The 26871-nt window shown below is 44.8% G+C and overlaps 1 protein-coding gene across 1 annotated transcript in view; it reads left to right on the forward strand.

Moving 5' to 3' along the window:
* Nucleotides 1-26871, forward strand: part of LOC123773774 (cholesterol transporter ABCA5) — a 567017-nt gene that overhangs the window by 159555 nt on the left and 380591 nt on the right. Inside the window, exons 8-10 of the mRNA XM_045767705.2 lie at nucleotides 2835-3021; nucleotides 20422-20568; nucleotides 20726-20876. Coding sequence (XP_045623661.1) covers nucleotides 2835-3021; nucleotides 20422-20568; nucleotides 20726-20876 — 485 coding nt within the window. The remainder of the gene's footprint in view (nucleotides 1-2834; nucleotides 3022-20421; nucleotides 20569-20725; nucleotides 20877-26871) is intronic.

A 26871-nucleotide genomic window follows, 5' to 3' on the forward strand; every position in this document is an offset into this window, starting at 1 on the left:
ACTGACACCACCTGTCTCCAATAACAACCACTGACACCACCTGTCTCCAATGACAACCACTGACACCACCTGCCTCCAATGACATCCACTAACACCACCTGCCTCCAATGACATTCACTGACACCACCTGCCTCCAATAACAACCACCACTGACACCACCTGCCTCCAATGACAACCACTGACACCACCTGTCTCCAATGACAACCACTGACACCACCTGCCTCCAGTGACAACCACTGACACCACCTGCCTCCAATAACAACCACCACTGACACCACCTGCCACGAATGACAACCACTGACACCACCTGTCTCCAATGACAACTACTGACACCACCTGCCTCCAATGACATTCACTGACACCACCTGCCTCCAATAACAACCACTGACACCACCTGCCTCCAATAACAACCACCACTGACACCACCTGCCTCCAATAACAACCACCACTGACACCACCTGCCTCCAATGACAACCACTGACACCACCTGCCTCCAATAACAACCACCACTGACACCACCTGCCTTATGCGGTAAATATTTGTTAAGCTACTGTATATTTATGAGATACAGTATTTTATTCCTTCCATACATTCTTGGAACTCCATATTCATAAAGAACTGTAAAAAACCACTATCGCAGGCCCTCCACATTCTGTGGAGACAAAGCCTAGATACTGGCGTTATTCCTGATATACTAAAAACAGCAGAGATAGCACCACTTCATAAAGGAGGAAATAAGGCAGAGGCAAAAAATTACAGACCGATAGCACTAACATCGTACATCATAAAATTTTTTGAGAGAGTGCTAAGAAGTAAGATCACAAAATACATGGAATCACAGCATCTCCATAACCCCGGACAACATGGTTTCAGAACAGGGCGCTCTTGCCTGTCGCAGTTGCTGGACCACTATGATATGGCATTAGATGCTATGGAAGACAAACAAAACGCTGATGTAATTTACACAGATTTCGCAAAAGCTTTTGATAAATGTGACCATGGTGTTATTGCACATAAAATGCATTCAAAAGGAATTACCGGAAAAATAGGCAGATGGATCTACAATTTCCTGACCAACAGAACCCAATGTGTAATAGTCAACAAAATAACATCCAGCACATCAACCGTAAAGAGCTCAGTCCCCCAGGGTACTGTGCTTGCTCCAGTACTTTTTCTCATCCTCATATCGGACATAGACAAGAACACAACCTTTAGCACTGTATAATCCTTTGCAGATGACACTAGGATCTTCATGAGAGTAGGCAACATAAAGGACATGGCAAACCTCCAGTCAGATGTAGATCAGGTCTTTCTATGGGCTACAGAAAATATTATGGTGTTTAACGAAGATAAGTTCCAGCTCATGCGCTATGGAAAAAATGAAAATATAAAAACGGAAACCACGTACAAAACTCAGGCAAATCATAACATAGAATGAAAAGGCAATGTAAAGGATCTGGGTGTACTCATGTCGGAAGACCTTACCTTTAAAGAACACAATAAAGTAGCCGTCACAACTGCAAGAAAAATTACAGGTTGGATAACAAGAACTTTTTACATTAGAGATGCTATACCGGTGATGACACTTTTCAAAACGCTTGTGCTCTCTAGAGTGGAGTACTGCTGCACAATGACAGCCCCTTTCAAAGCTGGAGAAATTGCTGATCTGGAGAGCGTGCAGAAATCCTTTACTGCTAGAATCCACTCAGTAAAACATCTAAACTATTGGGACCGACTAAAGAGCCTAAAACTGTACTCCCTTGAGCGCAGGCGGGAGAGGTGCATAATAATTTACACGTGGAAAATATTAGCGGGGCTGGTCCCGAACCTGCACACAGAAATAACATCACATGAGACCAGAAGACATGGCAGGATGTGCAGAATACCCCCGTTGAAAAGCAGAGGTGCAACAGGTACTCTGAGAGAGAACTCTATCAACATCAGAGGCCCGAGACTGTTCAACACGCTTCCACTACACATAAGGGGCATAACTGGCCGACCCCTCACAGTGTTCAAGAGAGAACTGGATAAGCACCTCCGAAGGATACCTGATCAACCAGGCTGTGACTCATACGTCAGGCTGCGAGCAGCCGCGTCCAACAGCCTGGTTGATCAGTCCAGCAACCAGGAGGCCTGGTCGACGACCAGGCCGTGGGGACTCTAAGCCCCGGAATCACCTCAAGGTAACCTCAAGGTAAGGTACAGTGGGGCAGGGAAAGTGGTGCTGCCTTATTTTGCTGGGTCGTCTTATGCGCCGAATATAGGTCTAAACCTGAATTACACCTAAATTTTTTGAGTCGACTTATATGCCGGCATATACAGTGTGCATTTTGATTAAAATTATTATTTCTAAACAAGGGATGAATCCTCATAGTTGATTTTTATTAAGTATAATTAGAATTCATTGACTTATTCTTATATGTGTGAAATATTTCCCATAAGTGGGGCAAATGAGCTTGTGCTAGTTTCGGGAAAATTCAGCCACTTGTTTACATTGTTAAGTGAGTTCATTAGGTTGTTTTCGAGGATTTTTGTTTTGTTTTTAAGCCATTAGTGGTGTGTTTTGGCTCGGTGACTTCCCTGGTGAGAAGGTGAAATATCAATGCTCCCTGTGCTTCTTTGAGGATGCTAGGTTCTGGTGCTGGTACCCAGAAGGCCTGTAGAATGCTATGGCTGATGCACGCACATAGATGAGAACCATCTCTGCATATAGTTTTTCAGGGAGCCACCAGAGCTTTCCCAGAAATTTGCATTTTGTTATCATCAATGGTGGTTTGTTTTGGCTGAGTGAAAAATTTGATGTGCTTCATATATATTTTTTTTATTTATTTCAGGTTGTCATGGTTTGCCGTATATGCTGGTTATGTATTAGCACTGGCAGTAATCTGCATTATTGTCCTGCCTCTTGCCAAAGTATTCCAAAATGCTAACCTCGTCCTCCTGTTCATCCTGTTTATTCTCTACGGTTGTTCCTCTATTGTTTTTGCTCTTATGATGACTCCATTCTTCAGTAAAGCAAAGGTAATTTAATACACGTTTTCATCATGAGTCAAGTTCAAACAAGTATAGTACTGTACAGTACACATTAGTGCAAGTAGACATTAGGAATGTTAATATAGACTGAAGAGAGGATTATAGATCTCCTTCTAAGTCTGTTATATTGAAGTGAAATATGAGCTTTGAATGAAAGAACTCTTAAACTCAGGCTATTGATATGAAGTAAGAAATGCATTTGATATATGAAGTTGAGGTAATAGAAAAGTGTGTGATGAAAGATATGAGGGCTGAGAAGACTCCTTGTGTGAGGTGGAGAGGACAGTTATGTATCTGATATCCCTGGGGGGGATATGAGATTAATGTATTCGATCCCCATCGAAGGCGGAAACAAATGGGCAGTTTCTTTCACCCTGATGTGCCTGTTCACCTAGCAGTTGATAGATACCTGGGGTTAGACAGCTGCTACAGGCAGCTTCCTGGGATGTGTAACAAACAGGAGGATTGGTCGAGGACCGGGCCGCGGGGGACGCTAAGCCTCGAAATCACCTCAAGATAACCTCTAGATACCACATCTTTCTGGGGAAACCCCCTTTTGGCTTCCTGAAGCTATACACAGCTGTATAGCTTTGGCTGTGTTCGCTTACTCTTAGATCTGGCATAGCAATCCCAGTACCTGGGTGTCCTTCATGGTCTATGCTTCGGACCCTGGAACTGCCGTGCTGGTTCAGTGGTCCTGTGAATATCATCCCCGAATCTGCTCTTGCCACTTGCGAGTTTCAGGGTTTCTCGTTGTCTATGTCACGTGATGACGATCATTCACTCAGTCTCTATCATGCTTCCTATTGTTGTGGTGACACCTTCAACCCTGAGTCCTGTACAATTTGTGCTCCACATGTGGCTCTTTCTGGGGAGAGCCCCGTCTATCGGCTCCCTGAAGTATCCGAACTAATATGTGCTATATTAGTTTGGGGTCACAAGGAGTTCTTAAGCCTACCGGGAACCACGAGCCAGAACCTGGTTCCCTCAGAGAGGTGCAGGGCACAATGGGGTATTAGCACTTTACATTTAAAGTACAGTATGTCATATTCTGCCATCAACCGGGTTGGATACCAAAGAATGATAGGTGAACCAAAACAAACAACTAGCTGGTAAGTTGCTACCTACAGCCAGAAAAACAAAGAAACTCCTGTAGAAAACTCTGGCTGCCCACCGTCCCAGTTCTCATCGTGATGTGCTAGCGAGCCATTCAATCACCTCTAGCCTCAAGTTCTTGTTCTGGATTTTGCCCTGTGTGGCTGTACCTGCTGTGTGTGTGGTGTGGAGGCCAGGTGTTCTTGTACTTAGAGCTGCATGTGCCTAGAGCACACTTACCTGCTTGATGGGGGTTGATACTTGGTTGATACCTGGTTGATGGGGGTTCTGGGAGTTCTTCTACTCCCCAAACCCGGCCCAAGGCCAGGCTTGACTTATGAGAGTTTGGTCCACCAGGCTGTTGCTTGGAACTGCCCGCAGGCCCAACCAGGCAGCCCACCACAGCCCAGTTGGTCTGGCAATTCTTTTTTGAAAACAATCTAGTTTTCTCTTGAAGGTGTTCATGGTTGGGTTCTGGGAGTACTTCTACTCCCCAAGCCCGGCCCAAGGCCAGGCTTGACTTGTGAGAGCTTGGTCAACCAGGCTGTTACTTGGAGTGGCCTGCAGGTCCAACCAGGCAGCCCACCACTGCCTGGTTGGTCCGGCACTTCTTGAAGAAAACTATCTAGTTTTCTCTTGATGATGTCCATGGTTGTTCACACAGTATTTCATATAATCGCTGGGAGGATGTTGAACAACTGTGGACCTCTGATGTTTATATGGTGTTCTCTGATTGTGCTTATGGCACCCCTGCTCTTCACTGGTTCCATTCTGCATTTTCTTCCATATTGTTCACTCCAGTATGTTGTTATTTTACTGTGTAGATTCGGGACCGGGCCCTCCAGTATTTTCCACAAGTATATTATTTGATATCTCTCTTGTCTCCTTTCTAGTGAGTACATTTGGAGAGCTTTGACACTTGCCTAGGGGCTTCATAAGTACTACGCTTGTGTGTCAGGGTTCTCTTCCCTGGCCGTTCAAGACTCACTCTCCATTTGAGGGTTTCGTTGCTTGACGTCTTTGCCCTTGGGGCGAGCCGGGAGTCTGGGACTTTTCATCTTGCCCTGGGTAGGGGATGTTATTGCCGGGGAAGGGGGAAGGGCACACTGCGGCTGGGGTAGTTTGCTTAATACCTATGCGACAGGACATTACTCTTCGGCGGCTAGTTTGCTTGAGGTGTGGTTTTGAAGGCTTGTTCTTCTTTCATTTTATTTTTTTTTTCCCTCTGAGTGCAGAGGAGGTCTGCTTAATTGCTTATTAAGTCCACCTAGGTTATGGTGACTCTCCTCCATTGCCCCTGAGGTTTCACCACTGTTTCTGGTTGTCAGTTTCCCTGCTTCAAAGCAGGAGGGTCTTCCAACTTAACTGGCCCCAGTGGGCTTTCCATAGGGCTGTCGTACCCTGCGAGCCTTGGAAAACTCCCGTGGGCTCGGTTAGTAATATGGATCCAACTGTATCCTCTCTGGATTTGTGCAATGTTAAGGTTGTTTGTCACCCTTGCCTCAGGGAGACGATCACCCATACTTCATTCAGCCATTCTTGGAGTATCTCTTTGCAGAGATAAACCGATACGCTCTGCAACTCATTGCCTCAAGAATTTTACCTACCTCTCGAATGATACCTTGAAAGACATGCATATTGAGGAAATGTATGTGTTTTTAGCGTTGTGCATGATGATGAAGCATGCAGAAAAACATGGGATCGAGGATTATTGGAACAAAGACTGCCTTGTTCAACAGGTACATGTCACGTGATAGATTCCTGCTGCTTCTCAGGTTCCTCCTCTTTGAGTGCACTGCTAATGAAGACAGACACGACAGACTGTGGAAAGTGCGGAAGGTACTTAGTGATTTGAGAGGAAAGTTCCATGACTGTTTTGTACCAGTACAGAATGTCGTGATTGATAAATTGCTAGTTCTCTTCAAGGGAAGACTGGCAGTCAAGCAGTATATTCCATCAAAGCGGCACCAGTTTGGACTCAAGTTTTTCGTGCTATATGACTGCAAAACTGGTATTGTCATGGACATGATATTGTATTCTGGTAAGGACGTTGACATACCAGGTCAAGATCCACACAGGTTCTCGGAAGTGTCATGAAACACTCATGGAACCATGGCTGAACAAGGGGCATATCCTCTACACAGACCATTACTATACCAGCCCCTTGCTGACCAGATTCCTCCTTGACCACAACAACGGTGTATGTGGCACTGTCAAGACACATAAGAGGGAAATGGCAGTGTTTGGTGTTGGTATTGCAGTGGGTGAATGCCAGCTGAAAATGTGTGATAAAATCTTATCTGTGCTCTGGAGAGACAAAAGCAAGGTGAATATGTTGTCAACTATTCACACTGGCACAAAGTTGGACAGTGGCAAAGTCAACTTTGTAATGGGGGGGAAAATGTATAAACCTGATTGTTTCATTGACAATAATATAAATATGCGTTTAGTAGATAAGTGTGACATGATGGCTGGTGTCGTCAAGTGCGTGAGAAAATATGTGAAGTGGACCAAGAAATTGGGTTTCCACTTTGTTGATATTACAGTGCTGAACTGTTTCAACACGTATCTTGTGAAATCTGGCAAGAGACCACCTATCTGTACATTTAGAGAGGTGGGTACATTTGCTGTAGTGTTGCAGATGCTGGTAAAATATGGGGTGGAGTGCAGTGTTGTGCCGCGTGGGGTGCCAGCAACAATGCCTCATGCACTTCTTGACAGACTTAGGTGTAAAGAGTACCTTGCTGTACTTAAGCTAGATTATATGCCAAGCATAGGGAACACGTGACAAGGGCAAACATTCCTTTGTTATATGCAAGAGCACACAACGTAAGGAACAGAGGTGAAGATCCATCAGTACTTATTACATCACTTACTGGAGTTGAGTGATATAATACAGCTGCAGACACCAGGCATTGTTGCACTCACAGAGATGAAGCTTGAAGATGATATTTTCAATGAGGTCATATTCCCAAGGGGCTACTCAGTTTGGAGACGGGACAGAAAAATTAGGAAAGGCAGTGGCGTTGCTGTGCTGGATAAAGAACACTTAAAGATAAACGAAATAATGACTGCCAATCCATAAGAAGTTGACATAATAGCACTAGAGATCTGCAATCAGGATGATAAACTAATGATCATAAATGCATATAGTCCAGCACCATGCAACACATTGACAAAGTAGGAGCTGGATAATAAACAAGAGGATCTTATAACAATAATGAAAGACTTCATAGCGAGAGCGGATAAAGATATATCTGGACTGTTGGTAGTTGGTGACTTGAATTTGAAATCCATAGACTGGGAGGCATATCCCGCCAAACACACACCGAAACTACGACGTTGGTACAACGTTCGAACAAGTTTTAACACCTCCTAACCAGTTATAACAACCAATATAGCAAGTTGTAACAACGTTCTAATACGTCATAAACACGTTAAGCCAAGATGTAACAACTTTATTACAAGTTGTAACAAGCGGAAAATAGAGACAGTTACGGTTTGTGTTTACAGGGATAAAGCTTGACCAGAGGACTATTGGACCTGTTGATTCGTAAACCTCATCCTGGAAACATTCATATATCAACATGTTAAACAAGCTACAAGGATGAGGGAAGGGGACGTTCCCTCCATGCTAGATTTAATATTTATCAGGAAAAATGAAGAGTTATTTGACATTTAGTATTTTCCTCCCTTGAGTAAAAGTGACCATGTCTTTTTGGAAATAAAGTACGCAATGCATTATACAGTAATCTGGAAGACAATAAGGAGGTTGAAGCAGTTGAAAAACCTCATTTCAGGAGAGGACATTATGGGGGAACAGAATTTTTTTTAGGAATTTGCCCGGAATTTGTTAGTCATTTCCTAACAGCAAAAAAGACTTGCTGTTAGGAAATGAAGTAAATAAGATATATGTCAAGTTTTGTGAAATATATGATAAAAGAACAACAAAATTTATACGTCCTATGTTGTAAATTACGAAGGTCGGTCAAAAAAAAAGGTCTCCAAAAACCCCGGGCCCGAATGTCCACCCAAGACATGTTGCCAAAGACGGCAGCTAAAGCAGCAAATTTACGAACGTCATGGGCCCGGGGGAAAAAATGCAGGCTGGCTACACTTAATAACCCTGCGGATGACCTGAGAGACCCGAGCCCGGGAACAGGGAAGAAGGGAAAGCAGATCAACCCAGAGCGCATCCCTGGCAACCAAAGCCGTGGTGCGCAAATAACGGCGGAGAGCCGCAACCAGACACAACACATGATGCACATGACTAGTTGTAGCTGATGTGTGGAAAAAGGCTAACATAGTTCCAATCTACAAAAGTGGAAGCAGGGAAGACCCCCTTAATTATAGATCGGTATCATTGACAAGTGTAATAGTCAAAATATTGGAAAAAATAATTAAAACTAAATGGGTAGAACACCTGGAGAGAAATGATATAATATCAGACAGACAGTATGGTTTTCGATCTGGAAGATCCTGTGTATTGAATTTACTCAGTTTCTATGATTGAGCAACAGAGATATTACAGGAAAGAGATGGTTGGGTTGACTGCATCTATCTGGACCTAAAAAAGGCTTTCAACGGAGTTCCACATAAGAGGTTGTTCTGGAAACTGGAAAATATTGGAGGAGTGACAGGTACGCTTCTAACATGGATGAAAAATTTTCTGACTGATAGAAAAATGAGGGCAGTAATCAGAGGCAATGTATCGGACTGGAGAAATGTCACAAGTGGAGTACCACAGGGATCAGTTCTTGCACCAGTGATGTTTATTGTTTACATAAATGATCTACCAGTTGGTATACAGAATTATATGAACATGTTTGCTGATGATGCTAAGATAATAGGAAGGATAAGAAACTTAGATGATTGTCATGCCCTTCAAGATGACCTGAACAAAATATGTATATGGAGCACCACTTGGCAAATGGAATTTAATGTTAATAAATGCCATTTTATGGAATGTGGAATAGGAGAACATAGACCTCACACAACCTATATATTATGTGAGAAATCTTTAAAGAATTCTGATAAAGAAAGAGATCTAGGGGTGGTTCTAGATAGAAAACTATCACCTGAGAACCACATAAAGAATATTGTGCGAGGAGCCTATGCCACGCTTTCTAACTTCAGAATTGCTTTTAAATACATGGATGGCGATATACTAAAGAAATTGTTCATGACTTTTGTTAGGCCAAAGCTAGAGTATGCAGCGGTTGTGTGGTGCCCATATCTTAAGAAGCACATGAACAAACTGGAAAAGGTGCAAAGACATGCTACTAAGTGGCTCCCAGAACTGAAGGGCAAGAGCTACGAGGAGAGGTTAGAGGCATTAAATATGCCAAAACTAGAAGACAGAAGAAAAGAGGTGATATGATCACTACATACAAAATAGTAACAGGAATTGATAAAATTGATAGGGAAGATTTCCTGAGACCTGGAACTTCAAGAACAAGAGGTCATAGATTTAAACTAGCTAAACACAGATGCCGAAGAAATATAAGAAAATTCACCTTCGCAAATAGAGTGGTAGACGGTTGGAACAAGTTAAGTGAGAAGGTGGTGGAGGCCAAGATCGTCAGTAGTTTCAAAGCGTTATATGACAAAGAGTGCTGGGAAGACGGGACACCACGAGCGTAGCTCTCATCCTGTAACTACACTTAGGTAATTACACTTAGGTAATTACACAGAAACACAGAGTGCACCACACCACAAACACAGAGTGCACCACTAGTGATGCTGCTGGTATATTACTTGGCTCGACTGTGTTGTGGCACGGTTGTGTGTCTGCTCTGCAGGTGAGATTATCCTGTCTAGCGCCTCTGTCAGCCAGGTGTTTGTTCTCGACTTTTGGTGGGGTGCTTGCCTAGTTGTCCTTGCGGGGGTTGAGCTCTGGCTCTATGGTCGGTCCCACCTCTCTCCTGTCGGTTAACTGGTGTGCAGTTTCCAGTGCCTCCTGGGCTCTGTCTTATCTACGTTTGCTCCTGTGGGTGGAGTCTGCCTCCACCACATCGCTTCCTAGTGCATTCCGCTTCCTATCTCCTCTGACATTGATCAGGTTTTTTTCATGTCTGTGGCTCATTTGGGTACTCAGCTTCCTCCTGTGTCTCTTTGTGCATGTGCCATCCTTGGTCACTGCTCCATCCTTGTTTACTCTGTTATTTCCCCGCTTGGCAGGGTTGCGTCGATGGCTCGTAACAGGGGTGTTAGGTGTTGCGTGTTTTGTTTGGACACCTTGTGTGAGTCTTCAGTGACTTTCCTTTGTCCGCGTATCTTGTTCTTTCTTGTACTGTGGGGCTCTGCCCCGTATTTCGGGGCTTTTGGTTTCGTTTGTCGGCACCTGGATCTTTTCCTTACCTTTGGACACTCCTTCGTTCCCTTGGTCCTTGTTTGTGTCCTTCATTGCTTGATTCTGATCTCTGGACACTCATTCCTTGCCTATCTTCTTGCCTATCTGGTTGTGGACTTTTGGTCCACTGCTCCTGCCTTACTGGTTCTTTTTCTTGGGACAGGTAGCTGGGTTCTGGTCCTGGCTCCGGCTTTTCTTTGTTCCTGTTCCGGAACGTATTTGCTCTCCTGCGGTTCACGTCCTGCGTAATTCTCCTCATGGATGCCTCGGGGACGCATGCGTCATTCTTCCCTGCTGGAGCTGGTTATGCTGCTCCTTTGGGTTGCGGGGTCACTGTTTTTCGATTCGCGTTTTGCACTTTTGTTCGTGTTACTCATTTTCCTCATTGGCCTTTACCTGGGCCCTGGCTCCTTGGTGTTTGGCCTTGGACCTTCAGGGGTCTTGGGGGGGTGGGGGGTTCCTCCCGGACGGGGCGTTTCTGCTTGCCCTGGTTGGTTCTTTTTCGGCTCACTGGGATTGGGTTCCTTTTTTCCCTGGCGGCTGTTCCTTTTGGTTTTTGCCTGCCTTGGCAAGACTTGCTACTTTCCTCAGTTCCAGTCAGGTGGGTCTTCCCGCGGCTCCGCCCCTTTTTTGCTGCCTTTCCCATGGACTCTAACTTTTCTTGAAGGGCGGAGGGCTTGGATGACGACTCTGCCCCGGTGCCTCTGTTGTTGGTTCCCGGGGCTGTGGGGGATGCCTGCTAGCAGTTCTGGGGCTGTTTGCCCCTGCCTGGATTTTCTGCTTTTGGGCGGTGTTTTCGCCCATCCAGTCTGCTTGCTTCCCACTTTTGCTGACGTGTTTTTGTATCTTTTGTGTCGGTCACGGCCCCCCTGTTCTGGTGGCCATTTTCTTCTGCCGGTTTCCTGGCGTGGCCACCAGAGCGGGGTTGCGGTTTGTTTACATGCGCCTGGGTGTGCAAGCGAGCGTCTTGGGTGAGTTTTTCACTTCATTCAGGGGTTTTTATTCTTCTGTTGTCATTTCTTTGCTTTTCTGGTGTTTTCTGCTCATCTTCTGTTCATCTGGGAACGTTTGGATGTTGATTTTTACACCGGGTTTTCCATTTTGTCTGTTTTGGATCTGGGCCCTAGGGTTTGGCCTCAGTGTCTCTGTCTGTTTATGTTTGCTCCCACACCTTGTCCCTCGGTTTTCGGTCTGTTTTGGCCATTTCCCTGGGGGTTCTGTCTGGGGGCTGTGCTTTGCCTTTCTGTGGTGTATCTCCGCCAGCAAATGTGGTGGTATGGGCTCCCCCGGGTTCAATTCCGGGTTACTTTGGGTTCTTTAGTTTCGTTCCGAAGGTTTCTTCCTCTTGGGCCCCCCTTTGTGAGTTCAGGGGGCTTTGTTTCCTAGTGTGTGACCCGGTTCTGCCTTATGGGATTCCGGGGTTTTCCTGGCTTGCTGGCTGATCTTTTTGGGTCTTGGCACGTGTTGTGATCGTGTCGTGGCTTTGGGTTTTGTTGTCGAGGTGGGCCTTTTGATGCAGTTTTGTGCCTTCTTTGCCTGGCCGGCATGGTGCTCTCTGCCCACTGGTCGGCGGCATTTTTTGTTTGTTTTTGTTTTTCACGTGTATGTGTATGTGTACACATGTACATGTGTACACTTGTAATTACCTAAGTGTAATTATCTAAGTGTAGTTACAGGATGAGAGCTACGCTCGTGGTGTCCCATCTTCACAGCACTCTTTGTCATATAACGCTTTGAAACTACTGACGGTCTTGGCCTCCACCACCTTCTCACCTAACTTGTTCCAACTGTCTACCACTCTGTTTGCGAAAGTGAATTTTCTTATATTTCTTCGGCATCTGTGTTTAGCTAGTTTATATCTATGACCTCTTGTTCTTAAAGTTCCAGGTCTCAGGAAATCTTCCCTATCAATTTTATCAATTCCTGTTACTATTTTGTATGTAGTCATCATATCACCTCGTTTTCTTCTGTCTTCTAGTTTTGGCATATTTAATGCCTCTAACCTCTCCTCGTAGCTCTTGCCCTTCAGTTCTGGGAGCCACTTAGTAGCATGTCTTTGCACCTTTTCTAGTTTGTTGATGTGTTTCTTAAGATATGGGCACCACACAACCGCTGCATATTCTAGCTTTGGCCTAACAAAAGTCGTGAACAATTTCTTTAGTATATCGCCATTCATGTATTTAAAAGCAATTCTGAAGTTAGAAAGCGTGGCATAGGTTCCTCGCACAATATTCTTTATGTGGTCCTCAGGTGATAGTTTTCTATCTGGAACCACCCCTAGATCTCTTTCTTTATCGGAATTCTTTAAAGATTTCTCACATAATATATAGGTTGTGTGGGGTCTATGTTCTCCAATTCCATATTCCATAACATGGCATTTATTAACATTAAATTCCATTTGCCAAGTGGTACTCCATATACTTATTTTGTCCAGGTCATCTTGAAGGGCATGACAATCATCTACGTTTCTTATCCTTCCTATTATCTTAGCATCATCAGCAAACATGTTCATATAATTCTGTATACCAACTGGTAGATCATTTATGTAGACAATAAATATCACTAGTGCAAGAACTGAGCCCTGAGCCACTTGTGACATTTCTCCAGTTTGATACATTGCCTCTGATTACTGCCCCTCATTTTTCTATATCAGAAAATTTTTCATCTATGTTAGAAGCTTACCTGTCACTCCTCCAATATTTTCCAGTTTCCAGAACAACCTCTTATGTGGAACTCTGTTGAAAGCCTTTTTTTAGGTCCAGATAGATGCAGTCAACCCAACCATCTCTATCCTGTAATATCTCTGTTGCTCGATCATAGAAACTGAGTAAATTCGATACACAGGATCTTCCAGATCGAAAACCATACTGTCTGTCTGATATTATATCATTTCTTTCCAGGTGTTCTACCCATTTAGTTTTGATTAGTTTTCCAATACTTTCACTATTACACTAGTCAGTGATACAAGTCTATAATTGAGGGGGTCTTCCCTGCTGCCACTTTTTGTAGATTGGAACTATGTTAGCCTGTTTCCACACGTCTGCTACAACTCCTGTACACAGGGATGCCTGAAAGATCAGGTGAAGTGGAATGCTGAGCTCAGATGCACATTCTCTCAGAATCCATGGTGAAACTCCATCTGGGCCATATGCTTTATTCGTACTGAGCTCCTTTAGCATATTTTCCACTTCATCTCTAGACACCTCTATACGCTTTGTTTTTCTGTGGAATTCTTAGTGTGTCTGGTTTCTGAAGATCTCATTTTGTACAAACACGCTTTGGAACTTTTCGTTTAATGTTTCAGACATTTCCTTTTCATTTGCCGTGTATCTGTCCCCCATTTTTAACCTTTGAATATTATCCTTTACCTGCAGTTTACTTTTAATGTATTTATAGAAAAGGCCTGGATCTGATTTACATTTGTCTGCTATACCGTTCTCAAAGTCCCTCTCTGCCTCTCTCCTTACTGACGTGTAGTTGTTTCTTGCATCTTTGTATCGCTGGTATGTTTGGGGGTTTGGCCTCTTTCTATAATGATTCCACGCTTGTGTCTTTTGATCTCTGGCCCTCTCGCAATTTCTGTTGAACCAACCCTGTTTCCTAGGTCTGCATGTTTGTTTTGCTATGAATGTTTGTGTGCCTTCATCATATATTGTGCAAAATTTGGCATACATCTCATTCACTTCCTTGCCTAGCAACAAGTCTGTCCAATTATACCCAAGAAAAAAATGTCTAAGTTCTCCATAGCGTCCTCTCTTGAAATCGAGTTTAACAACTGTTTCACTGTCCCCATTCTCTACTAGATTATGTCGCATAGCGTATTTGATGTCCAAGAGGACGTGATCACTCTTTCCCAAGGGAGGAAGGTACTGGATGTCAAATACCTCCTCTTCTTTCCTGGTGTTGCATGTGCACATGTGTGTATGTGCATGTGCATACCCACGTGTGTGTGTAATACACCTTGTGTGTATTTATATTTATATAATTTTTCTTTCGGAAAGGGCTCTGTTCCCTTCGCTGTTGACGGGGCGCTGGGGGAGCAGCTTGCACTGTTGACTCTCGCTTGGTCTCGCAGTTAGTGGCATTTTTGGTAGTCTTCCGGCCTCTGGTGGCAGCGGATGGCGTCTCCCTCTTTGGGGGGTTCGGGGCTGGCGGGGTGGACTTCTTCCTCTGTGCTTCATCATGTCATATTAGTGGGTGCGTTGGACGTGATCGGTCCGCCCCATCCTTCCGGAGTTCCTGTCTGTTCCATGCAGACACGGGCCTGGCGGATCTCCGGTTCTTCTGGACTTGTTCAGTCTGCGCCCTGGATTCTATACCCTCATCGGTGGACTGTTGCCTCCGGTCCGGCTTCTGTTGGGGCCAGGTGCCTGGATGGTGGCCCTAGACCTCTAGGTCACTTCTTGGCACGTTCCTCTCCAGGTTTCCGAGACTGGCACAGTTGGTGGTGGGGCTTCAGGCTTGCCACTTTTGTTGCCTTCCCTAGTTTGTAATTGGTACTTGGTGTATTTATGCATCTTTACCGGATATTGGTGCCCTGTCTGGGTCTGCTTGGGATTCGGTGTCTGGCCTACCTCGACGAGTCGCTGGTGTGGGCTCCCAGTCGGTCCGCTTGTCTGCTCGCCAGGGGTGTGGTTTTTTCCAGATTGCCAGGTTCAGTTTCCTGGTGATCTGGAGGCCCTTCCATCTGTTTCCGTCCCGGGTTCGAACCTGGCTGGGTCTTGTTTAGGGCTTTAGGGCCGCTCCTTGTCTTTCCCTCCAGAAGTGTTGCTGCGGCTGTGGTCCCGCCTTCGGCTGTTCATGAGGGGGTCCTGGGTTACTCGGCAGATGCTCGAGCGGTTGTGTGGGAGTCTGAACTTCGACGTGCTGGTCTGCCCGCAGGGTCGAGTTTGGCTTCGGTGTCTGTTTGGTTCCTTCGGAGACTCCCCCTTCCGCCTCTCTTGCAGTCGTTGGGTTCATCCTCCGGGGATCTTGTGTTGGTACTGTGTCACCAGTTTCCTCTTTGGGGTTTTCGTGGTTCCGTGCCTTGGCACCTCCCCGAGCCTTCGTTTGATGTGTTCACGGATGGGTCATCTCTCGGCTGGGGCTTTGTGACCAGTGCTCACCAGGTCGGCCGGGGATGGTGGGGTCTGTCCGTCTGTCGGGCTCACAGCACAGTTCGGGAGTTCGTGGCTGTCTGGTTTGTGCTTCAGAGGGTTCGGGTCACTCGGTGCTCTACCATCCAGCTCCATTCGGACTGTTCTCTGGCGGTTCTTTGCCGGAACCACAGGGTTTCTCTTAGGTGTTTGACCTTTGGGGTTGATCCCTTCAAGTTGCTCGTTTGCTGGATTCTCGGGGTTTGGCTAACTGTGAGGTTCATGTCCAGGGTGTGTCCTATGTCCTGGTGGACAGCCTGTCTCGGTTCATTCCTCTGTTCGCGAATTGGCCAATCGTTACCGACTCGTTTCGTTGGCTTTGCCGGACGTATGGACTCCTGACCATGGACATCTTCGCATCGGCGTGGTCTATATGTCGATCATTCTATGTGGCGCCCTTACCCGCCTGCGAGGCGTTCACGGTTGATGCCTTTCGGCAGGACTGGTCGAGGTGGGGGTACCCGTTCCTCTTCTCCTGGTCCAGCTCTTGCTTCGGGTTCTGGCTCGGTTGAAGTCCATTCCCAAGGAGAATAAGCCTCATGGTCCTTTGGTGGCCGGCCCAGCTTTATTTTCAGACACTGCTTGATAGGTGTCCGAACCCGGGGCGTTTTCCTGCGGCTCTGCCTCTTTTGGTAGGTCGGACGGGTCCTGTACGTGACTTGTTCGGCCTTCTCGGCTTTTCGCGTCTGGTATTTTGACGCGGGGTATCACCATCTCTATGGTGATCAGGTGGCTTCGTTGATGGTGTCCCACCTGCGAGCTTCGTCTCGGCGACAGTATGATGTTCCTGGTGTTTCTATGCACCCTTTTCTTGCTCTTCGTAGGTTGTCTTCTCTTTCGCATCAGGTTGTCTTATCCTTTCTTGGGTTTTCAGGACTACAGTTATTTGATGTTTCTTACTGTCGCCTCGTTTTGTGCAGCGCTGGCGGAGCCGCTCCGGCTCCGGCGTTCGGGGTGGACGTCACATCTACCTCATTCCGTATGCTTTCTCGTGTTTTGTTTCACCTCCGGACTGCTCATGCGTCGCCTGAGCCGTCCTGGTCCTTGATCAGGGTGCCCTCTTCTTCTCAGTTTGTGGTAGCCCCTTCGGTTCAAGTTTGGTTTTCATAGATCATATTTTGTTGCCATGGGCTTCTGTGGGTCGGGTTGGGGAGCTTCTGGCTCTTCCAGTGCAGAGGTTTCTGCTCTTTGGTACTGGTGGTAGGTTTGTACGTTTGCAGCCTTTCTCAGTCCTTCTGGCAATGGTCGAGACAGCTGCTTTCCGGAGGGGTCCTTGGATTATTGAGGCTTGATTGGTTCGGCCGAGGGTGCATCCTGTGTTGTCCAGTTGCGTTTTTTTGCGCTTACCTGCGTACCGTGTCTGGGGATGCGCTTTGGGTTGATCCGGTTCCCCTCGTTCCCTGTTTTAGGGCTCTGGTCTCTCAGGTCGTCCGCAGAGATTTTAGGTCTTCCAGCCTACGGTCTATCCTTGCGCCCGTGCTGTTCAGACGTTTGCAGCTTTCGCTGCTGTGTTGTTGATGTCTAGGGTTCATTTTGGGCACGAGGATTTGAGGGTCGCACAGGTTCCTGGCTACCCGTTCTTTATGCACGCGTCTGCTCCTGTGCGTTTCTTGTTGCCTTGGGTCGCAGGTTGCAGCCTGTTGTCTCGCCTTCGCGTTGCGGAGTTTGTGGCGGCCGCCTCCTGGGTCAGCCCTTTCTTTCCCTTCTCTTTGGGTATGAAGCTCCAGGGAGCCGTTGGAGCTCCCCACAGAAAACCAGCGTTGAATGTAATAAAACGCCATTTGCTGGGTGAGCCCCGGAGGCTCCCTGGCAACTCTCCCTCCCACCAGTTGGCGTTTTTTTTGCGTTGGTTGAAGCTTAGCTTCCGAACTGATGCTAGGCAGCCGGCGCGGTGAGGTCCGGGGCTCCCCACTTCCCCTCTCGGGGCGTGGAGGGCTGCGTGGATGATTGGCGTGGCAGTAAAGTGTGATGTTTGCTTGTTTCCTTGGGATTGTAGGGAGTTTCTACCTCTGTTCGGTTTTTTGTTTTAGTTTTTTACCATGTGGGATTTGTTTTGTTATGTCTACGTTTCTGGGTGCCTAACCCCGGTCGATGGTAGATAAGGAAAACCCCAACCACAAGGGGGTTTTCCAGGGCCATTGCTCCCTGAAACCTCTCTGAAGGGGCCAGGTTCTGGCGCTGGTCCCTGGTAGGTCTGAACTCCTTAGCTAATATCCCAGTTTAACACTTTCGCGCTCTCGGCACTCAAAAAAAAAAATACCCCAGATGCTTTCGGCACTTCGCGCGCCTACGCGGTAAGACCGAAAAAGTGTACACTCTTTTGACTGTCCTGACAATAATTGAAGGCGCACGTATTTAAATTTGGTATCACTGTGTTCGCAATGAAATTGTCTATAAGAGCATACCTATAAAATGCCGCCCAAGCATAAGGAGTATCAACACCAAATAAAAAACTATGCAGATCACTCGCCGAGAGCGCCAAACAGCAACAAAATGTTTCCACTCTCTTAATGGTTGCGAAGCCTACAGTTGTCCTACATCACTAATTTTGGTATCATTGGAATCGCAATAAAATTCTCTACACGGACATATGCATATGAATGTTTAATATAGGTAATTGCCCACCCGCAAGAGTGTGTGAAGTGGAGAGTAGTTAGCCGCGAGCGCACTGGCGAAAACACAAGGGGGAAATCATGCTTGGAAAGTTTATACGTTTCCTGACCCTACTTTTCTATGTACGTATTTCTTTTTTTATACCAATGTGTTCGCAATAAAATTTTTTATAAGATGAACTGTATAACATTTGTACAAAGCATGTGTAAGAGAAGCGCCAAATATAGAACCACGTCGCTCAGTATGCGTTTGCGGCAGAAACGAACGCATTGTTTTCGTTCGTTTGATTTTGTCATGTTTATACTTGTTGAAACATTTTATAATTTGTATGACAGTGATCGCAGTAAAATTCCCTACACAGACATATACATAACATACAAATATTTCCCACGTGTTGGATATATCAACGGCTAAAGGGAACCCACTGCCACACGCTCGCCACACCCCCAAACATACTTTGTGTATTTTTTTTTTTTACTCATAGAAGTTTATGTGATATAATATTCATTCTGGTACCAAAACATTCGCAAATAAATTCTCTACAAAACAAAAGTATCTCCATCCATTTCGGTTAAAAAATGGAATTTATAGAAATATTTTTTCGATGGACGAGAAAAGTAGGCTGTTATGCGGAATCGTAAGAAAAAACGGCGACGAGTTATCTCTAATCTAAAGCGCGAAAGTGTTAATATAACATACATTAGCCCGATAAGCTTCAGGGAGCCTCCAGGGCTCACCCTGAAAATGGCGTTTCATTACATTCAACGCTGGTTTTTTGCAGCAATATTATTCAATAGTGTGTAGTGTGATATATTTATATAATAAAATGTGTGAACCATCACTATACCCAAAAGTATGGTGTGCATATACTGTTTGTGATTCAATTATTATGTTCATAAAACAATAAACAAATAGTTTTTCTGTTATTACACACTATACACACATTATATATACAAGTATCTGCATGTTTTGTTCACCATAGCAAACCACTAAGTTGGTAGGGTGCAACAAGAGTGGGCTGCCACACCTAGCCAACCCTCCCTCCGTCCTTCAACACCTTACTCACCAACATTCCTCCTCCCACAAAACTGTTTGTGGTTTTATTACACTATATACATACATTATATATAAGTATCTACATGTTTTGTTCACCATAACTGTACAACTAAGCTGATATGGTGTCCAAACAACAAAGTGGCCACAAAAAACTGCATAGCAAGTCACACACCAGGTAACAGATGACACCCTCACTCCCTCCCTCACCAACATCTTCACCAAAATGGCTACTCCCAACACATTTTTTTTGCTGTTATTACACTCTATACACACATTATATATAAGTATCTACATTTGTGTTCACCATAGTGAACCACTAAGCTGGTATGGTGAGTCAAGACAATAACTGGTTGCCACATACTGTCGGCAGACAACACCACCTCTCTCTCCCTCCTCACCAAGATTACTCCTCCCACCATACTACACATGTCGCTAATTCTCACCACAATCATGCCATTATTAGAATCCTGGTCACTAAACCCTGTAAATGAATAATTTTCCACAAGTTTATTTTGTAAAGGAACATGATAAGTCCTTTGAAGATTCTTAGATGGATGAAACAATGACAGTGTGCTATGGCTAGTGCTGTGAACATCTTGAACAGCATTGTGTTCACTGATATCTGAACATTGTACACAGTCTTTACCACATTCAGTCTCTTGTGTAATACTATCATGGCTAAATAATACCAGGTACATATATATTTTGAAATTTTTAGGCGATGTTGTGGTCACCAGCTAAACAACAGTGCTGTTAGTTCATGCTGCATGTGCCGGTCTTGTTTGCTCACTCAGTACCGAGACTCTTACACCCGGGAATTGCCCACAATTTTTTTTTTTTTAAATGGCGTCTGTTTACAAGAGCCCTGAGGAAGTTGATGTGTTCCCCGTGTAGCCACGGGACTTTTAAATCTTACGTGGTACTCTCAATCATTCATAGCTGTGGTGCGCCATCCCACAATAGTTACTCACCCCGGCTATGTATGTATTGCGCCCTTTAAGGGTTAAGTCAGTGCAGCGCAGTGGTTAAACATAAACTGTAAACAGTTAATCATATATATATGAGTATTATGCACATATATATATGAGTATTATGCACATATATTTATGAAACAATAGCACTATTCTTTTTTTTCAGGTGGCAGGAATTGTGGGAAACTTGATGCAAGTTGCTTTGAGCTTGTTGTTTTACCTGCAGGTGTATCTAGAGGATGATATTAGTCCAGGAGTGTTTTGGATTCTTGGAATCTTTTCTCCTTGTGCCTTTTCTTTTGCCCTTGATAAGGTAAATGTAACAATAATTATAATCAATAGCTTCTGCTCACATAATTGTGAATATATGAAAATTATTATTGTATTTATGCCATTCTTGTCCTAAAAAAGCATATACATAATGTTTACAAGTAATGAATATATATTTCTAAATGATCTGTTATTTTTAGGTGATCCTGTTTGACTACTCTTCTGGGGGCTTGGATTTCGATAAACTATGGATTGGACCAGGTCTACCCTTTGCTGGAAGTCTTATTATGATTTCCATTGACATATTCCTCTACCTCTTTTTGGCATATTATTTGGATAATGTTATCCCAAGTGAGTCATCAATTTATTGTTACTTATAACATGCATGCTAGATCAAGTTATTAATTTATCATCAATATTTCTAAAGGAGGGGGAGGGGGCCCTTTTGGCTCTCTGAAGCTATTATGCCATACTACTACTAGATGCCAACATTCACGGAATTAGTTTAGGCCTACTGTGGACCGTGAGACAGAATTTGCCCCCCCCCCTTCCTCTCTAGAGAAGTGCAGGGAGCATTGGCATGTATGTTACAATTTCTATGAACTTACTCGTGTCTTCCACCCACTAGGGAAGGCACCCAGAAACTCGGTGAGACAAAACAGGCCACTGCTGGTTAGAAGCGAGACTGCCGCCTCAAAATCGACAAAGTAACTCTCTCAACTAAGTAAACAGACAATCAAAAATTCACAAGACTAGTGCAGGCTTGTTTATCCCACCTCTTCCCCTTGTTTCAGGAGAGGAGGGAAGCAGCCCGGGTCAACCTGCTGATCCACCTTCTGCTCTTTGCTTTTTTTTTTTTTTTTTTGCAGGAATATTCCTACATGGGCCACTACTGATGGTACAGTACTGGTGTGTGTTGCTCATTCTGTTGCTCTGGCTCCAGTGTCTGGTTTTCAGATAAATGGTGTTTTGCCTTTGTGATTTCCTGTGCACATTTGAACAGCGTGAGCCAGGAGTTGAGTATTCTTGGAACTTCATGTTTACATGGCTATCTTCCATGTCTGCTCGCTAATGCTGGCCTTGCTCTCCCAGGGTTATCATCCGTGGAGTGTTCAGGGATTGTTTCCTTAGAGAGTTTCCTCATTTGTGATGGTCCTTACCCTAGATAAGTCGGTTGTCTTTGACATTCTGCCTTCCCTGGAAGTTGGGAATATTTGGCTGGCAGGGCACACTATGGTTCACATGACTAAGCCAGCACACCAAGGTTGATCTTCTCAGCCTCAAGATTGTGGTGTTTTGGCCTACTATTCTCTCCTCCCAAATATTTCTTGGATTAATTTTAGTGTTTTATTTTACCTTTATGAATATAAGGAGAGTCTGGATGGTGGGGAGAACTGGATGGATAAATGGCAGGGGGGGATCTCAATGGATGGTGGGGGGGAACTGGATGGATGGATGGTGGGGGGGAGGGAACTGGATGGATGGTGTGGGGAACTGGTTGGATATATGGTGGGGGGGAGAGTGGATGGATGGTGAGAGGGGGAACTGGATGGCTGAATGGTGGTGGAACTGGATGGATTGGGGTGGGACTGATTTGGTGGGGGAAACTGGATGGATTGGGGGGGGGGGACTGGTTGGTGGGGAAAACTGGATGGATGGATGGATAGGAAGGCTGATTGGATGGATGGTGGAGGGGACTGGATGGATGGATGGTGGGGAAACTGGATGGATGGATGGATAGGGAGGCTGATTGGATGAATGGTGAAGGGGACTAGATGGATGGATGGTGGGGGAACTGAATGGATGGCAGATGAGTGGGACGGGGAGGCTGGTGAGGGGTTGGGGGGGGGGAGGATGGGAAAGAAAATAATTCAGAAACACCAACCCTAGAATCATGTAAGGGAAGATGTGGAGGGTGAGTGGGTGGGCAGGTGAGAGTGAGTGGATGGATGAGTAGCATGGCGGGCGGCAAAGTGGGTGGATAGGCGGGCAGCAGTGGTCTGGCAGGAGTCAGTGTGTGCAGATGGATAGTAGTTAGACTGTTGGCAGAGTGGGCATAGTGGGTGGGCATGCAGGCAGCATACCGAGCAGGTGGCAGATGGTAAATTAACACTTTCACGCATCTGTTACGCTTGCATGTGTAACCAATTTTTCTCTCGAGTGCGCGTAAGGGACGCGCTCACAAGTCACAAGAAAAAATATTTGTATAAAATCCATTTTCTATTCGATCGACTTGGGGATAGTTTCAAAATGCGCGCCATGAAATTCCCATTCTCCCCAATAGGCCGCATGGCACCCCGGCCTATGCGATCACGTGGTTGGCCCATTGTTTTGTTGACACGAGGAGTGCTGCACCGCTCTCCCCTCGTGTACCAAACTTGATCGGTTTTACCCATTTATTTCCATTCCCATGTGTTTGTGACCCATTATATACATTTACCATGGATCCTGGTCAAGGCCCAAGCAGAGGTACACGTAAAGGAGCGAATACATCTGCCAAAGAAGACAAGATAAGTATGATTTACTTATGTAAATCCCCTTACTCCCCCTCAATGTTTTCCATCCCCTCCCCCTCAATGACCTCCATCCCTCCCTCACTGCCTTCCTCATAACATAAGAACAACAGGCAATGGAGGAAGGAGCTACTAACGGGGTCGAGGGAGCTACTATAACGGGGTCGAGGCTAGGCTACCCGGACATATCTGTCAGCGCCTGCTTGCAGATGCCAGCTGTGCATAATTCATAAATAAAACTATATTTGTTTAATTAATAAATAGGAAACTATAAAACATGTTAATGATTAATAATGTATAGTAATATACAAAAATGAACATTTTGGCATAAATATTTTTCAACTAAGATTAAAATTTTTAATGCAGTATGGGTGAGAGGTTTGGCACCATCGCCTGGTCAACAATTCTGCCCTCCGCCTGCCTTACCACCACCACTCTCCCTGCCTCCCTCAACACTACCACTCTCCCTGCCTCTCCTACCACCACCACCACTCTCCCTACCTCCCTCAACACCACCCTTCTCCCTACCTCGTTCAACACCACCCCTCTCCCTGCCTCTCCCCCTCAATGCCTCCCCCCATCAATCACTGTCTCCCATCCCTCCCTCAATGCCTTGGAGGTTGGTGGCCTGTTACCATGTGAGGGGCCGCCGATGCCAAGACAGACTCAACACCGACCTTCGGTAATATCAACCGCGAGACCGGTATATGAGGGTCCATATACCGGTCTCTCAAACCGGTCGTTATTACCGGCAGGTCAGTATAAAAGAGGCCGTTAAATTGAGTGGATACTGTAATTCCAAAAGCCTGGCGTGACTCCCCGCAGCAAAGCCTAAATTTACCTGTGAACAAGCACCAATTTGCACACCGCAGCTAATGTAATTACATAAGTGTAGTTACAGGATGAGAGCTACGCTCGTGGTGTCCCGTCTTCCCAGCACTCTTTGTCATATAATGCTTTGAAACTACTGACGGTCTTGGCCTCCACCACCTTCTCCCCTAACTTGTTCCAACTGTCTACCACTCTGTTTGCGAAAGTGAATTTTCTTATATTTCTTCGGCATCTGTGTTTAGCTAGTTTATATCTATGACCTCTTGTTCTTAAAGTTCCAGGTCTCAGGAAATCTTCCCTATCGATTTTATCAATTCCTGTTACTATTTTGTATGTAGTGATCATATCACCTCCTTTTCTGCTGTCTTCTAGTTTTGGCATATTTAATGCCTCTAACCTCTCCTCGTAGCTCTTGCCCTTCAGTTCTGGGAGCCACCTAGTAGCATGTCTTTGCACCTTTTCCAGTTTGTTGATGTGCTTCTTAAGATATGGGCACCACACAACTGCTGCATATTCTAGCTTTGGCCTAACAAAAGTCATGAACAATTTCTTTAGTATATCGCCATCCATGTATTTAAAAGCAATTCTGAAGTTAGAAAGCTTGGCATAGGCTCCTCGCACAATATTCTTTATGTGGTTCTCAGGTGATAGTTTTCTATCCAGAACCACCCCTAGATCTCTTTCTTTATCAGAATTCTTTAAAGATTTCTCACATAATATATAGGTTTTGTGGGGTCTATGTTCTCCTATTCCACATTCCATAACATGGCATATATTACCATTAAATTCCATTTGCCAAGTGGCGCTCCTTGTACTTATTTTGTCAAGGTCTTCTTGCAGGGCATGACAATCATCTAAGTTTCTTATCCTTCCTATTATCTTAGCATCATCAGCAAACATGCTCATATAATTCTGTATACCAACTGTTAGATCATTTATGTAGACAATAAACATCACTGGTGCAAGAACTGAACCCTGTGGTACTCCACTTGTGACATTTCTCCAGTCCGATACATTGCCTCTGATCACAGCCCTCATTTTTTTATCAGTCAGAAAATTTTTCATCCGTGTTAGAAGCGTACCTGTCACTCCTCCAATATTTTCCAGTTTCCAGAACAACCTCTTATGTGGAACTCTGTCGAAAGCCTTTTTTAGGTCCAGATAGATGCAGTCAACCCAACCATCTCTTTCCTGTAATATCTCTGTTGCTCGATTATAGAAACTGAGTAAATTCGATACACAGGATCTTCCAGATCGAAAACCATACTGTCTGTCTGGTATTATAACATTTCTCTCTAGGTGTTCTACCCATTTAGATTTAATTATTTTTTCCAATATTTTGACTATTACACTTGTCAATGATACCGGTCTATAATTAAGGGGGGTCTTCCCTGCTTCCACTTTTGTAGATTGGAACTATGTTAGCCTTTTTCCACACATCAGCTACAACTCCTGTAAACAGGGATGCCTGAAAAATCAGTTGAAGAGGAATGCTGAGCTCAGGTGCACATTCTCTCAGAACCCATGGTGAAACGCCATCTGGACCAACTGCTTTGTTCTTATTTAGCTCCTTGAGCATTTTTTCCACTTCGTCTCTAGACACCTCTATGTGCTCTATGTTGTTCTCAGGAATTCTTATTGTATCTGGTTCCCTAAAGATTTCATTTTGTACAAACACACTTTGGAACTTTTCGTTTAATGTTTCACACATTTCCTTTTCATTTTCCGTGAATCTATTTCCCATTTTCAACCTCTGAATATTATCCTTTACCTGCAATTTGTTGTTTATGAATTTATAGAATAGACCTGGTTCTGTTTTACATATGTCTGCAATCCCTTTTTCAAAATTTCTTTCTGCCTCTCTCCTCACTGCCGTGTAGTTGTTTCTCGCATCTTTGTATCACTGGTATGTTTGGGGGTTCGGCCTCTTCCTGTATTGATTCCATTTTTGTGTCTTTTGGTCTCTGGCCCTCTCACAATTTCTGTTGAACCAATCCTGTTTCCTAGTTCTGCTTCTCTGTTTTGGTATAACTTTTTTTGTGCCTTTATCATATATTTCACAAAACTTGACATACATCTCATTCACTTCCTTGCCTAGCAACAAGTCTGTCCAATTATACTCACTAAAAAAATTTCTAAGGTTGCCGTAATGTCTTCTCCTACAGTCAGGTTTTTCAATTGCATCGACTGTCATATTTTCTTCCAGATTATAACACATTGCATACTTTATTCCCAAAAAGACATGGTCACTTTTACCCAAGGGAGGAAGGTACTTGATGTCAAATATTTCTTCCTCCTTCCTGGTAAATATCAAATCTAACATGGAGGGAACGTCCCCTTCCTCGTAGGGGCCTCGTAGTCTGGTGGATAGCGCGCAGGACTCGTAATTCTGTGGCGCGGGTTCGATTCCCGCACGAGGCAGAAACAAATGGGCAAAGTTTCTTTCACCCTGAATGCCCCTGTTACCTAGCAGTAAAATAGGTACCTGGGTGTTAGTCAGCTGTCACGGGCTGCTTCCTGGGGGTGGAGGCCTGGTCGAGGTCCGAGCCGCGGGGACACTAAAGCCCCGAAATCATCTCAAGATAACCTCAAGATAACCTTCCCTCATCCTCGTAGCTTGTTTAACATGTTGATACAAGAATGTTTCCAGGATGAGGTCTACAAATTTACAGGTTCAGAAATCTTCTGTTTTAGCTTCACATGCTTCCCAGTCTATGGATTTCAAGTTGAAGTCGCCAACTTCAACTTGACGATGCCGATGTGTATACTCGTTCAGTTTGATAACATCAACTGTCGAGTTACGTCTTTCATTTTGGTATCAAATTGTTCGCAATATAAAGGCACATATTTTAAATGTCTAAATAATTAAATAATAATTTAAATAATTTAAACTCTCACAAGTCGAGCCTGGCCTCGGGCCGGGCTTGGGGAGTAGAAGAACTCCCAGAACCCCATCAACCAGGTATCAACCAGGTAAATTTAGTCCCATAATAATAGAGCAA

The sequence above is a fragment of the Procambarus clarkii genome, chromosome 72 (genome assembly GCF_040958095.1).
Source record: "Procambarus clarkii isolate CNS0578487 chromosome 72, FALCON_Pclarkii_2.0, whole genome shotgun sequence".
Lineage (NCBI taxonomy): Eukaryota > Metazoa > Arthropoda > Malacostraca > Decapoda > Cambaridae > Procambarus > Procambarus clarkii.